Below are 15,495 nucleotides of genomic sequence, written 5' to 3' on the forward strand. Positions count from 1 at the left end.
TGAGCGCCGTCTGGGGGTCCAGACACAGAGTCTGGACATCAAGACGAGAAGCATCCACTGCCTGGCTCAAAGGCTCAGGAACGTGAGCTGGCTCTTACTTTGGAGAATACTCACTTGAAGTCCCCAAATCTTAAAAGGTGGCACATTTAAAGATTTATTTATTTATTCTAGAGATAGAGAGACTGGGGGGAGGGGCAGAGGGAGAGAATCTCTAAGCAGACGCCCCACTGAGCACAGAGCCTGACCTGGGGCTCGATTCCATGGCCCACGAGATCATGACCTGAGCCCAAACCAACAATCGGATGCTCAGGTGCCACCAGGTGCCCCCAAACTGGCACATTTAAACTCACAAACTCCGAGTGCTTATCAGCCTCTGTTCACTTGTAAAATACTGGAAAAGAACAAAAATACAAATTTCATGAAAACATTTTTTGTGTGTCATGGCTATATTGCTGGTAGCCACAGATAACTAACTGCCAGGACATGTCCTGCCTGGGGGGGAAACAGGGAGCTGATCCCATTAAGGAGCCTTAATCTCCTCCAGACCAGCTTTTGGCCCCCAGGGCGCAGCAGCTAGACAGTCAGCCTCATGAATATGGAGACATCCGAATAAAACCAGCTTCCAGATGAACCTGAGCTTAGAAGGTGACTTTGACTCTTGGCACCTGTCTGCACTTGTACTTTGGAGGTGGGATAGGTATTGTGTGGCTAACAGTGGGGGCTGTGGCAATAGCCGCCAGACACGCAGCTCCACAACGCCTCCTCCTGGCCACCCTGAAATGGACTTCATTCCTCCTCCATCTGTGGGGCTCTAGCCGGGAGCTGCTGAACCTGGCTCTCCAGGGGCTGGGATGCAGAGGGCTCGATTTGCAGCATTTGCTGATTTCCGTGGTCTAAATACTCCCACCGTGGCCAATTTCAAGCTACCAACAGTTTAACAGCTGGGGGGCCAAGTTCCTGAATATTTAACACGGGGATTCTCAGGAGCCAGCTCTCACCAGCCCCAGCACAGCACCCAGAATACTTAATAGACAAACGGATCCATGTGTTTCTCATCCAACCTTCCCGGGATATTCACTCCCTCATTCAACATTCATGCCGTCCACTGACGTCTACTGAACGCTGTATTCATTTTCCTTTTCTTTACTGAAGTATAGTTGACATACAATATTATATTCCTTTCAGGTGTACAACAGCGTGACTTGACGTGTGACTACATCACGCAATGCTCACCACGATAAGTCTAGCTACCATCTGTCACCATACAACGTTATTACAATATTATTGGCTATATTCCCTAGGCTGTACTTTACATCCCCTTGACTTATTTATTTTATAACTGGAATTTTTTACCCCTTCATCCCCTTCACCTGTTTTGCATGTCTGTTTCTATTGCTGCTGTCACAAATGGTCACAAGTTTAACTGTACGAGATGACCCTCCTCTGTCTACCAGCTCTCAGGGCTGCTGGTCAGAAATCCAGCTGTGGCGTGGCTGGGTTCTCCGCACAGGGTCTCACCCGGCTAAAATCAAGGTGTCAGCAGGACTGAGGTTCCCACGTGGGGCTAGAGGACTTCTTCCAAGCACGCTGGTTTTTGGCAGAATTCGCTTCTTTCCCTTCATTTCCATGTGGCTTTCTCTCCAGGGGCCCAAGCAACAGAGGGTGGAGAATTCTCTTGGTTCTAATTTCTCCGACTTCCCCTTCTGCTACGTCTCTCTCTCTCTGACTCTCTGCCTTCTTCTGTGTTTAGGGGCTCGTGTGATTACTCTGGGCCCTTGCATAGACTCCAGGATAATCTCCCTATTTTAAATTCTGGAACTTTAATTACATCTGCAAAGTCCCTTTCGCCATTCATGGGTGTGCCACCAGGGGGCGAAGGTCATGGGGGCCCAAATTCTGCCTAGGGGTGCCTACCAGGTATTAAGCACTATTCTTAGGGTTTGGGAAACTTCAATGAAGGAAACAGACAAAATGCCTTGCCTTCATGGAGCTTACATTCTAATTAGGGGTATAAAAACACTCAGGCTTTCGGCCACCTACACGCTCTCGTAGTTCAGATTTCTTTTGGTTTGGTGTTAATTGAAGTTCTGCCTCTAGCCCCCTCTTTTTTTTTTCCTAACCAGGGAGGCCCAAGAATTTGTGGAGAAGTATGAAGGAGCCTTGGGAAAGGGGAGAGGCAAGCGACTCTACGCCTATAGGATGCTGGTGGCTAAGGTGGGTGGTGCAGGGGAGGCAAGCGAAACCCTCCGGAGAGCTTGCTCCGCCTCTGAACGCGGGTGACCATCACAGGCACCTGTCCAGCCTCTCCGTTTCTGTCCAGCTCCCCCAGAATCCTCAGTGTGAGGTCCGGCCACGCAGCTGATTTGTTCAGGAATGGAAACCGTTTCCTGTCAATTTCTCTACATTTATCCGTGAGGGTTTCAGTGTATCTGAGATTCACTTCCTCTCCAGTGAAGAACTATAAACTCACAGAACTGATGCGGTTAAAGCACCGAGATCTTATTTCCCAAGCTCCAAATCAGGACGCCTTGTTTGATAAATCATGTATTTTCATGTATTCCCTGTTCATTGGTGCATTCGAATTCTAACTTTTTCTTGGAGCCATTTGGATATTTCCTATTTTTCCCAAAACTCAATCATTTCTTTAAGATCTTCATATGTATTACCAAAAAGTTGCAGGTGGTGGTCCCATAATTTTTGGAATTATTTTCTGTATATGTTGAGTTTGAGTCATTTTTATTCCTAATACTATTTTTTTTCCTTTTTTCAGTATTACTTGCCTGACGACTATCTGTGGGTCATTTCATTAATTTTATCTAGAAACTATTTACCACTTAACTGAAGGCTTAGGTCTTTTTTTTCTCCAGCTGAGGAATGTGCTCCTCAAATACACCTGTGATAAATGATTCTGTTTAGCAAATCGTTCTAGCTTCTTCCCTAGGAAGAGGTTGGCTGTCAACCCTCTGTCTGTGTTTGCCTTCCTTCATTGTTTTGAATTCTTATTTTCTCTCTTTGCATCCTCAGAAATTTCTCAGGTTTATTCCCAATATTATTGAATCCATTTTCTTCTGTTTCAACGATAGGCTTTATTACATATAATGCTTATTTTCCTTTGATTGCTGAGCTTTCAGCTACCTTGTAATCCTCCCACGCTTCGCTTATATTCTTTTTAAAATCCCAAATTGTTATCTTTTACTTAGAAACCACATTTCTTGGGCATCTGGGTGGCTCAGTCAGTTAAGCATCTGCCTTCGGCTCAGGTCATGATCCCAGGGTCCTGAGTTCAAGCCCCGTGTCAGGAAGCCTGCTTCTCTCTCTCCTCCGTGCTCATGCTCTCTCTCTCTCTCTCTCTCTCTCTGTTGCTATCTCTGTCTCTCTCTCTCTCAAATAAAAATTTTTAAAAATCATTTTAGGGGCGCCTGGGTGGCACAGCGGTTAAGCGTCTGCCTTCGGCTCAGGGCGTGATCCTGGCGATCCGGGATCGAGCCCCACATCAGGCTCCTCCGCTATGAGCCTGCTTCTTCCTCTCCCACTTCCCCTGCTTGTGTTCCCTCTCTCGCTGGCTGTCTCTCTCTCTGTCGAATAAATAAATAAAATCTTTAAAAAAAAATCATTTTAAAAAAAAGAATGCTGAATCATTTCTCAAAAATCAGTTATGTAGCCTAAATGCTTTCCAAAAATTGCAGAGAATCACATCCCCTTTTCCTTGTTCTGCGATATTATTTCTCAGACCTCCCTGGTTGTCTCAGTCATTCAGATCTGGACGTCATCCACAGAATGTGTAGCTTGCCCACGTCTTGTTCGCCCACTACCTGAAACCCTTTTTCTATCTAGAGCTGGAGAACAAGACAACACGCATGTGTAATAACCCAGTCCTGGGACCGCAGCTACCATCTCACGTGGCTCTGAGGAAGGGAGCTGGGGTCTCCTCCTGGCCACGCCCCATCCCAGTTTTCTGATTCTCTAAACCAATGAAGGATAAGAGCTTCAATGCCCAGCTTCTCTAAGGCCTTCTTGGCTTCTGCCCCACCTCCAGGGCATCACTTTTCAGGCCAAGATGCCCACAGCCTCGAGGGGCTGTCAGATGGTTGTCAAGTGAACAACTAAGCAGCAGGCTGTCCCTAGGGGCCTCCCTTGGCAATGTTCGTTACCCCTCTTGGCCCTCAGCCTTGCAAGTCTATATTCTGTACTGATTTTATCAGCACCCTGACAGGGATCCAGCTCTCGGGGGAGGACTCATATTAATAAAGCTTTGAGACTGATAGGTAAAACCAGGTGCTGGATTATTAATTTACAAGGAGAAATAACCATGAGAGAACTGAAAATGTGAAGAGTTCACATCGGCAGCGCCTTTTTTTTTTTTTTTGATGGTAGAATGACTTTATATGGGTAGCTAAACCATAATCCCAATTCCAATCTATTAATCTAAATCACTACCGTAGAAACCAAAATACTCACAGCCCAGGTGATGGGCAATGCTTTCCTTATAGACACTTACATAGAAAGCCAAATAAGCCACCAAAGATGAGTTTTGAGCATGGAATCAGAGCGAGGGAAGGTAGATAAAGCAGTGGGACTGGAGTGCCCCATGCCCACCATTTGTTCTCCACACCCCTTCCTGTTTTAAGGATAGCTTTGCCATTGTTATCAACCAGGCTTTTGCTTACGCACTCCTCTTCTCTATTGCACCTGTGACCACCACCCTTTTTGACAGGTGGCTTCCTCCCTTGAAGAGCAATCATCCCATCAGGATCCATTCAAAGCCCGCAGGTCTGGAAACGCATCTGATCCCTTCAGATAAATTTTCCTTTTGAGCCTTTAGTGAATTTACACGGGAAAACTCACTTCCTTCATGAACAAGTTCTTAGGAGACCTTTGTAGTAATAGAAACTGATCTTAGGATCTTCTCCCCACGACTTCTTTGTCCGCTGTTTTCTATGAGTTGTGTTTTGTTTTGTTTTGTTTTGTTTTGTTTTAATTCCAAATGGATGTATTTCCAGAGAATGGTGTTGTTGGAGAGCAACCCCCTTGAGAGTTGACAAATTTTCACCCAATCAGCAGACACACAGCTACTCAGGTTTCCAACTGGTACAAACTCTGAGTGTTGGAGTTGGGAACGGACCATGGAAAGAAACAAAATGCTTTCCTAACTCCTTTCAGGAAAACAAAAACAACAACCAAAAAAACAGGCTGTTGTTCTCACCAGGAGAAGAATGGAAGCCATGGGTTGGGGTTCTACCAATTCCAACACCACTGACGTTGAGCAAAGTTCCTATCAGATTTAGGCACTTGGCTGTCTGCCAAATGTGGACTCGAGTTGTGAGATCTCTTTTTCCCCTTGAATGTCTATTTAAAGATTAGAAAGAAAAAAGTTGCATCAGAGGTTGCTAACCCAATTTGATCTCCCAAACCAAAAGTATATACAGAATTCCTAAGTTCATGTATACATTGTCCAAACGAGAAATTTTATCAGCACTGCAGACAGATACAAGGCATTATGCTGCACTGGCTTCTCTCTCACCCTGCTCCTGACTTTGGTGTTGACACATCAGCATCCACATGTCCCTCCAATGTGTCCCTCCAGGCCCCAGGCAGGATGTTAATGAACTGAGTGTATTGCCTGTTTAATTTCAGAAGTGGGTCAAGTTTAAGAGAGACTTTGATAATTTCAAGACTCAATGTATACCCTGGGAAATGAAGATCAAGGACATTGAAAGTGAGTATTTGGGCGTAGCTGTGTCTAGCTGGTTTACTAGAGAGTTTTCCAAGGGCTCAGATTGTGTTCTTGGCCAGCTGATCAGATTATTCCATAGGTCCCGTGGTGTTAGAAAACAGAACAGGCTTTGAACGAGTCAGGCCAAGATTTAAATCGTGTTTCTTCATTTTCCAATTGCGGGAGCATCGGTAGATTGGTTAGCCCCACAGAGCCTCAGGCTGTTTATCTGGAATATCCGTTCCACTGACTGACGTGGAAGCTGAATCCCTCGCACACAGGAAGTGCTCGGTCGTGCTACCTTCCTCCTTCCGCAGCATTTAAATCCCGCCATCTTTTCTTACGCCAGGTCACTTTGGTTCTTCCGTGGCGTCGTATTTCATCTTTCTCCGGTGGATGTATGGAGTTAACCTCGTCCTTTTTGGCTTAATATTTGGTCTAGTTATCATCCCAGAGGTAAGACAAGAGCTTCCTCTATCTTTAGATAGTGTCAAGGCTTATCATGACCACCATCCTCATTTATATTAATCAAATATTCTCCGTTTTACAAAGAATCATTCATTTTAAATTCTCTACTCCAGTCCATCACCCAGATAGTTCAGGGCAAAGAATGGAACCAAAATACTTGTGTTCTTTTTTTTTTTTTTTTTTTTTTTTTCTGTTTTCGAAGTGTTCAGTTTCACTGAGGGCATGGGGTCTAGAGGGGAGCCCTGGGTGCCTGGGGATACGGCCTGGAATCAGCCTGGAAGGGGAGCCGGGCATAGTTTCCATGACCTGGGTTTTCTTGAACGTGTGACTCTCAGCTCCACCCCACCCGACGCATGTGGGCCCAAACACAGCGGCATAGCAGGGATGATTACAGTAGGGCTTGCCCATGCTCAGCATGGCCCCTGACATCAGCATCTTTCCACATTTCTCACACTTCCTGCAAGGCTGATGCCAGTCCTTCCCCGGAGAGGTCACCTGCTCAGCCATGCAGCCTGTGCCCACCCAGGGTCTCAGGTGACCCCTGTGCCCCATGGGTGAGGAGGGGCACCTCCAGTCCCCTAGGCCAATCCAGCAAACAAACAGGAGGGGTGCTCAAAATATTTGTGTTTCTAAATTAAGAAGTGGACCCTACATTTTTCTAGCTTTTGTTTTACTTTAAGATCAGTAGAAAATTAACATCTCAGGGTTTTTTTTTTCTTTACCCTTAAAAAAAAAGAGAGATACAATGCATTGCATCGTAATTTATTTAAAAAAAAACAACAACAACCCTGCATTTAAATACTATTCCTCACTATTCTCCCAGATATAATCTTATTACAGATGTAGGTGCATCTCTACCTATAGATGAGTAATTGAGACACAAAAAAGGAATAAGCAACTTGTGCAAAGTCACAGAGTAAGTTTGTAGTGAATGAGAGTCCAGGTCTCCAGAGTGTTGGCCTGGGATCTTTTCCAAGGGAAATCTGACAAATTAGAAGATTTCTGTGAGGAACACCGTCAAGCATCACAGGACCAAAATATGACTGAATACACAGGAGGATACATTCTTTTTTTTTTTTTTAAGATTTTATTTATTTATTTATTTGACAGAGATAGAGACAGCCAGTGAGAGAGGGAACACAAGCAGGGGGAGTGGGAGAGGAAGAAGCAGGCTCCCAGCGGAGGAGCCTGATATGGGGCTCGATCCCAGAACGCCGGGATCACGCCCTGAGCCAAAGGCAGGCGCTTAACCGCTGTGCCACCCAGGCGCCCCAGGAGGATACATTCTTGGAAGGGAAAACTTAATATCATAAAAAAAAAAAAAGTCAGTCCTTCCTAAATCAGTATGTAAACTTCATACAATTCTGATTTTTTTAGAATTAAGGATGCAAATACAGACATATATATTAGGGTATTAATAACAGAACGATGTACATGGGAAGAGCTAGCAATATTCTAATATCCAACAACAGGTGATTTGTTAAGTAAATTTATGGTAGATACGTGGGATTAAATATTTTGAAGTCATTTTATTTTGACATGCGTATTTTGTAATATGCCATAGAGAATTGGACATAAAATATTAAGCTAAATAACCAGACTAAAATATATATAAAACTCAGAAACAACCGTAAGGAAATATATGAATATCTAACAGTCATTATCTTTGGGATATGGAGGTGATAGGGAATTTTTTAAAACATTTATTTATTATTTATTGATTTGAGAGAGAGAGGGAGCACAGGTAGGAGGGGCAGAGGGAGAAGGAGAGAGAATCTCAAGCAGACTCAGTGATGAGTGCAAAGCTGGATTCAGGCCTCCATTTCATGACCCTGAGATCAGGGCCCTGAGATCACGACCTGAGCCAAAGCCAACAGTCAGGTGCTTAACTGACTGAGCCACAGAGGCACGCCAGTGATAGGGAATTTTTTTTAATGTTCTTCTGTACTTTTTCACATTTTCTACCACGAATATGTGGTAGTTCTAAAACCAGGAAAGTGGGGCGCCTGGGTGGCACAACGGTTAAGCGCCTGCCTTCGGCTCAGGGTGTGATCCCGGCGTTATGGGATCGAGCCCCACATCAGGCTCCTCTGCTGTGAGCCTGCTTCTTCCTCTTCCACTCCCCCTGCTTGTGTTCCCTCTCTCGCTGGCTGTCTCTATTTCTGTTGAATGAATAAATAAATAAAACCTTTAAAAAAAAATAAAACCAGGAAAGTGATGAATGTTATCTAAAGAAGAAAGTAGGTGTGTCCTGCTCTGAGAAGGGAAATGTTTAACCCAGTTATATGCATGTCTCCATGTGTTTGTATTTTCTCCACGCATCATCCTGTTGTTCTGTCCCTACACAAGGTACTCATGGGCGTGCCCTATGGGAGTATTCCCAGAAAGACAGTGCCTCGGGCTGAGGAAGAGAAAGCCATGGATTTTTCTGTGCTTTGGGATTTTGAGGTACCATCACCAACATGCCAATGCACTTCTGTTATGTGACTGTAAGACCTAAAGTTTGCATGGATAAATGAGAAGTATTGCATTTAGTTGTTGGAAAATTTGTGCTTAACTCAAATGAGATCCCCCACTATGCAAAATGAGCTAGCCAACCAATCCCCTTCATCGGTCCTTTCTGCAGCCACATACTGCTCCCCTCTCTCTGCCAGATCCACGTAAGTGATCCTACAGGATGGCTTTCTTTCCCCATACCCACATGAAGACTCCAGGGCTCTAGCCAGCTCAGCCGTTCCCAAGCCTCAACTGAATATCCTATCTGCTCCTCAAATTCAACATCCTTCCAGCCAAACCCACATTGCTTTTTCCCATCTCCTTTATTGGTACCACCATTCACCCAATCATTCAAGTGTGAAACCTGAAAGTCATCCTACACTTTTCCCTCTTCTTCACTACCACACCCCCACCCCCACCCCCACCACATACACACACACAGCTAATCAACCACCAACTCTATCTTGATTCAGCCCCCTTTCTCCATCCCTCTTGCTTCTTCCTTGAATAATGTCCCAACCATACTGGGGCCATGTCAGAATCTTCTAACTCTGCTTCCTGCTTTGAGTTGGCCCCTAAAAATTTCCATTCCCTCTGTTGCCAGAGTGATCTTTCTGAAATGCAGACCTGACCCCGTCGCTTCCCTACCTTGGAGATTCATTTTTTCCCATTCACAGATGGAATAAAATCCAGTGTTTTAAGTCAGGTTTAAGAAAGAACTGCCCACCACCTGGCTGATCCCTCCCTCTCCAGCTCCATTTCTATCTCTGACCTCATACTTTATGTTCCAATATTTATCAAGTTTGGGGGAAGTCTCTGAATGTATCACATACCAGTGCCCCCCTGCTTTTGCTCAGGACACGTCCTGGAACACCCTTCCTTTCTTTTGAGTCTCCTCACTCCCATGCTTTGGTGGGGCTTGGTCTGCAGCTCCAAGGAGTTCGTGAGGTTGGGAGGCCTGGCTGTGATGGTTCAGGCAACAGGTCATTGCTACTGCCATCCTTCATGCTCATTGTCAGGTTCAAGTTCAGGTCAGGTTCATACTTCTCAGGTATGTGTGGAAGTGAGTTGGAGTATTTTTCCAAGTCATTTGGAATAACGGTGTTCCAAATAACTACTACACTTCTATACTACTAAGTATTATATACTACTACTGTGTACTACTACTAAGGATTTCCTTTATTCTTTATTTCGCTTAAGGACCCCTATGGAAACATCCTATCTGCCCAAAACAAACCAAATTTATTCAACAATAATCCTCTGGTTTGTTGTTGTTGTTGTTATTGTTGTTGTTACTAGTGGTAAAATTTTCTTTTTCTTTTTTTTTTTTAATGTGTGTGTGTGTTTTTAAGTAATCTCTGCACCCAGCATGGGGCTCAAACTCACAACCCCAAGACCAAGGGTTGTGTGCCCCACCAACTGAGACAGCCAGACGCCCCTGGTTTTGTTTTTGTTTTTTTAAAGTAGTCTCTACCCAATGTAGGGCTTGAACTCATGACCCAGAGAGATCAAGAGTCACGTGCTCCACCAAATGAGCCAGCCAGGCGTCCCTAAATTTTTATTTTTCAAGCTAAAATTAAATCTTTGGAAAACTTATATCCATCACCATGACAGTGGCAGTTTCTCAATGGCTAAATGCGTTTCTGATGAGCTCAATGAAGATATTAACAACTACGATTTTTTAAATATTGTATAAGAAGTGCCTCAACGTTTGGCAGATTTTTATAACTCAGGGAACCATTATTTTCCACTTGACCAATATGTGATCTTACAGAATTATGTGTGGGTAAAAGATCCCACATCTTGATAGTACAAGATCAAGCAATTAAGCTTTAAAAACTTTAAATCTTGAGATAATTTTAGACTTACAGAGGAGTTGAGTAAATAGTACAGAGATCTCCCCCCAAAAAATTGTACAGAGTTCCCATATACCCTTCATCCAGCTTCACTTTCTGACAACATCTGATATACCCATAGAACAACTATCAAAACAAAGAAATTAATCTTGGTTAATATTATTAACTAAAGTGTAGTATTTATTTGGATTGCACCAATGTTTTCACTAATATTCCTTTTCTATTCCACGACCCAACTCAAAATCTCATCGTATTTGTCCTGTCTCCTTTGTCTCCTCCAAATCTATGAAAATTCTCTGTCTTTCAGTGCCCTTGACACTTTAAAGGAGCACTGGTCAGTTGTTTTGGAGAATGTCCCTCAATTTGGGTTTATCTGATGTTCTCTCGTGATTGTAGTGAGATCATACATTATTGGGAAGGCTGCCGCAGAGGTAATGTGCCCTTCTCAGGGTGGCATATTGGAGTTACATTATGTCGATATGTGTTATGACTGGCAACGTTGACAGTGACCACTTGGGTTAAGTAGCATCTGCCAGAATTCTCTACTGCAAAGTTAGTATTTATCTCTTTTCAGTTACTCAGTATTTTGGGGAGTGCAATGGATTTTAATGTAATGAAAAATTTATTATGTGATTCAGATTCCACATTACAACTAACATTTAAGAGACATTTATTATGTGATTCAGATTCCACATTACAACTAACATTTAAGAGATGACTATTTATTTATTGAGTTTAGGTATCATATCAAAGAAGAAGCAGCCTTAAGTATATGAAAAGACTATTAAGATTTGCCTCCCCTTTCCAACTACATATCTGTGTGAGGCCAGAATAATCCTGTTCTACCTTCAGCAAATATGTAAAAGAAATGCTAAAATTCTAAGCTAATATTACACCTGAAAAGTATACTGATTATACCTAAATCCAATTATACCTAAAACCAAAATGAAACAAAACTTGAGGTTCAGATTAGACTGTGAGCCTTGTAAACGTATTGTTTTCTTTGTAAATTTTGTGGAAAGCCCACAGACTCCTGCCTACTTCCAGAATGTTACATGAAGACCCTGGAAATGCAAAGGGGAAAGAATTTGGAGATCTTTGTGCATGTGCACGCGCGCACACACACACACACACACACACACACACACACACACACACACAGCCTTATCCCTAATTGTATCCGGAATATCAGCAACCCTCTCCTCCCTGTTCTGTATCTGTATGTATTTTGTATAATGGAGAATAAAGAGAATGAAGGAGAGACACAAAGACATAGACAGATTCTGGAGCAACTGGGGGAAGTTAAAGGAAGAACAAGGACATCCAGAACTCTTCCTTTCTCCCCTAAGACTCCCATTAAACCCTTGAGAAAGAAATCCCCAGTAGAATGAACGTGTTTGATGACCTTCTGCATTAGGCTTACAGACCCAGAGCATTTGGACCTGTCCCACAGGGTTACATCAAGTATTCTGCTCTCTTCTACGGCTACTACAACAACCAGAGGACGATCGGTTGGCTGAGGTACAGGCTGCCCATGGCATACTTTATGGTGGGGGTCAGCGTGTTTGGCTATAGCCTGATGATTGTCATTAGATCGTAAGTATGACCATCTCTTTTACAGGCTTTTTCGTTTTCTTCACACAAACAGCCCACTCACTCCCATGGCCAGTCTGTGCCTCCTTACCTTCCTGTGGGGATTTAGAGAGAAAACGAGGAAACATGTAAAGCAGATATGGATTGTCATATGTGATATAAAAGACATAAACAGGATGATACAGGCAGTTTTGGGAAATGGGATAGAAACATCTTTACATGATGCTGAGAATTGCCAGTCACACTGAAAGTCTGGGGCACAGCATGTTTACCCAAAGGAAGAGCAGGTGCAAAGGCCCTGAGGCAGCAAATATCCTAGTGAGTTCCAAACCTGTCAAAAAGCCAGTGTGGCTTTGGAGAGAGCATGTACCTGGTAGGGTATGGCTGGAGAAGTGTTTTTTGCTTTCCCCAGAGCTCAGCTTCCTCAGAAAATACTCTTCTGCTCTTCTGTAACTCTAGCTTGTGTGTGAGTACTGAGCTCAGCACTTATAAAGATATCAATAAAAAATGCAAAGGAACATATGTGGTGTGATTAACCGTGGTGTCCTCTCTGGCTCCAACGCTACCTGTCTCTGTGGTCGGAAGTGGCCTTTTAATATGTCTGTGCCTCTTAATTTATCTTCTCTGAAGAAAAACTTTGGCCCATGAATTGCCTTCTTCTAAGCCAGGGGACCCCCGTCAGCAAAGGCTGGTGCAGGGCAGGGAGCACAGCCTGACTACCAGGGCCCGCCCACCCTTCAGCAGGGCTGCATGAGGTCATGCCCCCCGGAAGAGCACAGGTCACTGTGTGTGCAGGAGAGGAGTAGAGCAGGGGTTAGAAACTCCAAAAGGCAGCGTGCGGGCTTAGCATGGCTTTCTGTCACATCATCTCGGGGAAATGCTGCTATTCACCAGCGACTGCCCAGCACATAATAGTGACCACTAGGTGATGGGGGACTGCCCAGCCAGATCTATCAGGGGAGATAGGCTTGCTTTTATTCTTAGCCCTTATGTTGTTACAATGTTCCCTGTTATTGTCCCAGATAAGTATAGAGATACAGAAGGTTTCCCGGATGAATCAAAAACTAAGTCAACTAAACCCACGGAATAGCAAATCCCAAAAGCCGACACGTAAGATAGAGAGCCACACCCTCTTCCATACACACGTTGTATCGGATAGAGGACCTGCTTGGAATTCTGATTCCCACAGCGAGGATGAGGATAGGTAGGATAAAATGGGTGAGTAATGAGGCAGGTCCAAGGGACTTTCAAGCAAATGTGCTTAAGAGAAGGATGTACAGGTCACTGGTGGCAGTAAGAACTGCCTCAGCGCTTTTTGGGTTTTATATCAGAAAATAAATATCCGTTCTGTTCAAGAAAATAGATGAATTAGAAGGGGATATTCTTGTTTGAGAATAGAGTCCCCATAAAGGGTTCTCAAACACCACTGGCAGACGAGTCAAGCCACAGGCAATCAAACGTCAGGGTAGAAAACATGGTTAAGTGGTTCTTCGTCCGGATGATACCATGTGTGCTTGCTCTGGACTCTGAATCTGGGGGGAAGGCAACCTGGCTACCATTAGTTCAATTCCAATCATCTTGGCTCTTTCCCCTCATTGGATGTCTGCTACCTGTGCCCCAGACCAGCTGACACCAAGGTTCCCTTGGGCTAACCGCAGTGGTATGTGCCCTGCAGGATGGCCAGCAATAGCCAGGGCAGTGCGAGCGACGGGGAGAGCGCTAACTTCACGTTCAGCTTCAAGATGTTCACCAGCTGGGATTACCTGATTGGGAATTCAGAGACGGCCGACAACAAATATGCCTCCATCACCACCAGCTTCAAGGTAGGCGCCCCAGGGTAGTTCCCACTTCCTGGGGGAACTTTGGGTCCCTCCGCTCATTAGGAGACTTCACCTAGTTGGGGCATGGTAGATAAGATCCCCAAGTAATTTGTGGTATGAGCTTTACCAGAGGCATGAGCCTAGTTCTCAAGCCTTCAAGAAAGAATGCTCATGACTGGTACTCACCATCTGTTTCCTAATATGGCGGAGAATCATGGATGCTGGGACCTGGTCCTGACTGTTTCCTCGTGGAATTCTTTCCTGCCAGAGAAACTGGAAGGACTCATTTGGGGCTGCCGTTCTCAACCTTTGATGCATGTTTGAATCACCTAAGCAACTTTAAAAATCTTTTGGGCCCAAATCCCCAGATATTCTGGTATAATTGGTCAGGGGCTGGGAGATTATTGGCATTGAATTCTTTAAAAGCTCCCTGAGTGATTAGAAACCCCAGAAAGAGTTGAGAACCCTGGTTTGGGTGGGTGGGGGGAGTCAATTAAATGCACAGCAACTCCATACTTAATCATCTCATTAATTTCTTCACCAAAGATGTGTGAAGTGACCTACACATCTCTATTTATTTTATAAAATAAAAGCAAACCTAAGGGTAAACGAAAGAAGGCAGAAGCTATTATGCTGAAGCGTGGCACATCTTATTTTTTTCCTCCATGTCTGTAAAAACCATTCAGAGTTTTTGATAGTTCAGTATTTCTCGTGTCTGATCAGTGAGACTTTCTTTCCCCCAGGACCTGCCAAAGGTCAGATTTACAACATGCTTAATTGTCTTGTCTTCTTTCCTTTCCTCTCATCTGGCCCTTCCTGGCAGCTACCCCCTCACCAATGCCTGCAAATGGCAGGTACATCCACCAGGGGCAGAACTTGGGCTCAGCAGCTCACTGCATGGGTTTCATGAGCCCACAGTCCTTGGCAGTGGGTAGCGCAGGGAGCTGACTGGGCTCTCCTCCCTTCTCCTTCTCCCAGCAATGGGGGGCCACCAGTGGAGCATCCAAGGGCAGGAGAGGGTCAATGGGGGTTTTGCCTCTTCCTCCAGGCCTACCCAAGAGAGACAAAGAAGGTCAATGCCTATGAAGCACTTTGAACATCTGGCAAGGTGAAGGCTTTTTCTCTGAGTCTATTAAAACCAGAGATAATAACCTTATATAACAGGGCACATGTGAAAACTGCATGAGCTAATGTATATTAACTGCTTGATAAATTACTTAAACCTGAACCTGAATACAGTAACTGTTCATTAATTAGAAAAGTCTCCTTCCAAGTACTTTGGTAATCAGGAGACCTCATTTACTGTCTTGGGTCCGCCACATACTATTTCTGTCTTCATAGAGAGTGACTGATGCAGGATGCAAAGTTTATAATAAAAAATCTAGGAGTGCCTGGGTGTCTCAGTCAGTTAAGTATCTGACTCTTGATCTTGGCTCAGGTCTTGATCTCAGGGTAATGAGTTCAAGCCCTGCATTGGTCTCCATGCTGGACATGGAGCCTACTTGAAAAAAAAAAAAAGCAACAACTATATATGTGTGTGTGTGTGTGT

At 44.2% G+C, this 15,495-nt stretch overlaps 1 protein-coding gene across 1 annotated transcript in view; it reads left to right on the plus strand.

The window, feature by feature from the left end:
• Positions 1-15,495, plus strand: part of TMC2 (transmembrane channel like 2) — a 53,398-nt gene that overhangs the window by 11,184 nt on the left and 26,719 nt on the right. The window contains exons 3-8 of the mRNA XM_087853918.1: positions 2,124-2,214; positions 5,635-5,716; positions 6,063-6,169; positions 8,531-8,629; positions 11,987-12,129; positions 13,802-13,949. Coding sequence (XP_087710044.1) covers positions 2,124-2,214; positions 5,635-5,716; positions 6,063-6,169; positions 8,531-8,629; positions 11,987-12,129; positions 13,802-13,949 — 670 coding nt within the window. The remainder of the gene's footprint in view (positions 1-2,123; positions 2,215-5,634; positions 5,717-6,062; positions 6,170-8,530; positions 8,630-11,986; positions 12,130-13,801; positions 13,950-15,495) is intronic.

Source organism: Ursus americanus, chromosome 22 (genome assembly GCF_024610735.1).
Source record: "Ursus americanus isolate L20-20 chromosome 22, mUrsAme1.1.p, whole genome shotgun sequence".
Lineage (NCBI taxonomy): Eukaryota > Metazoa > Chordata > Mammalia > Carnivora > Ursidae > Ursus > Ursus americanus.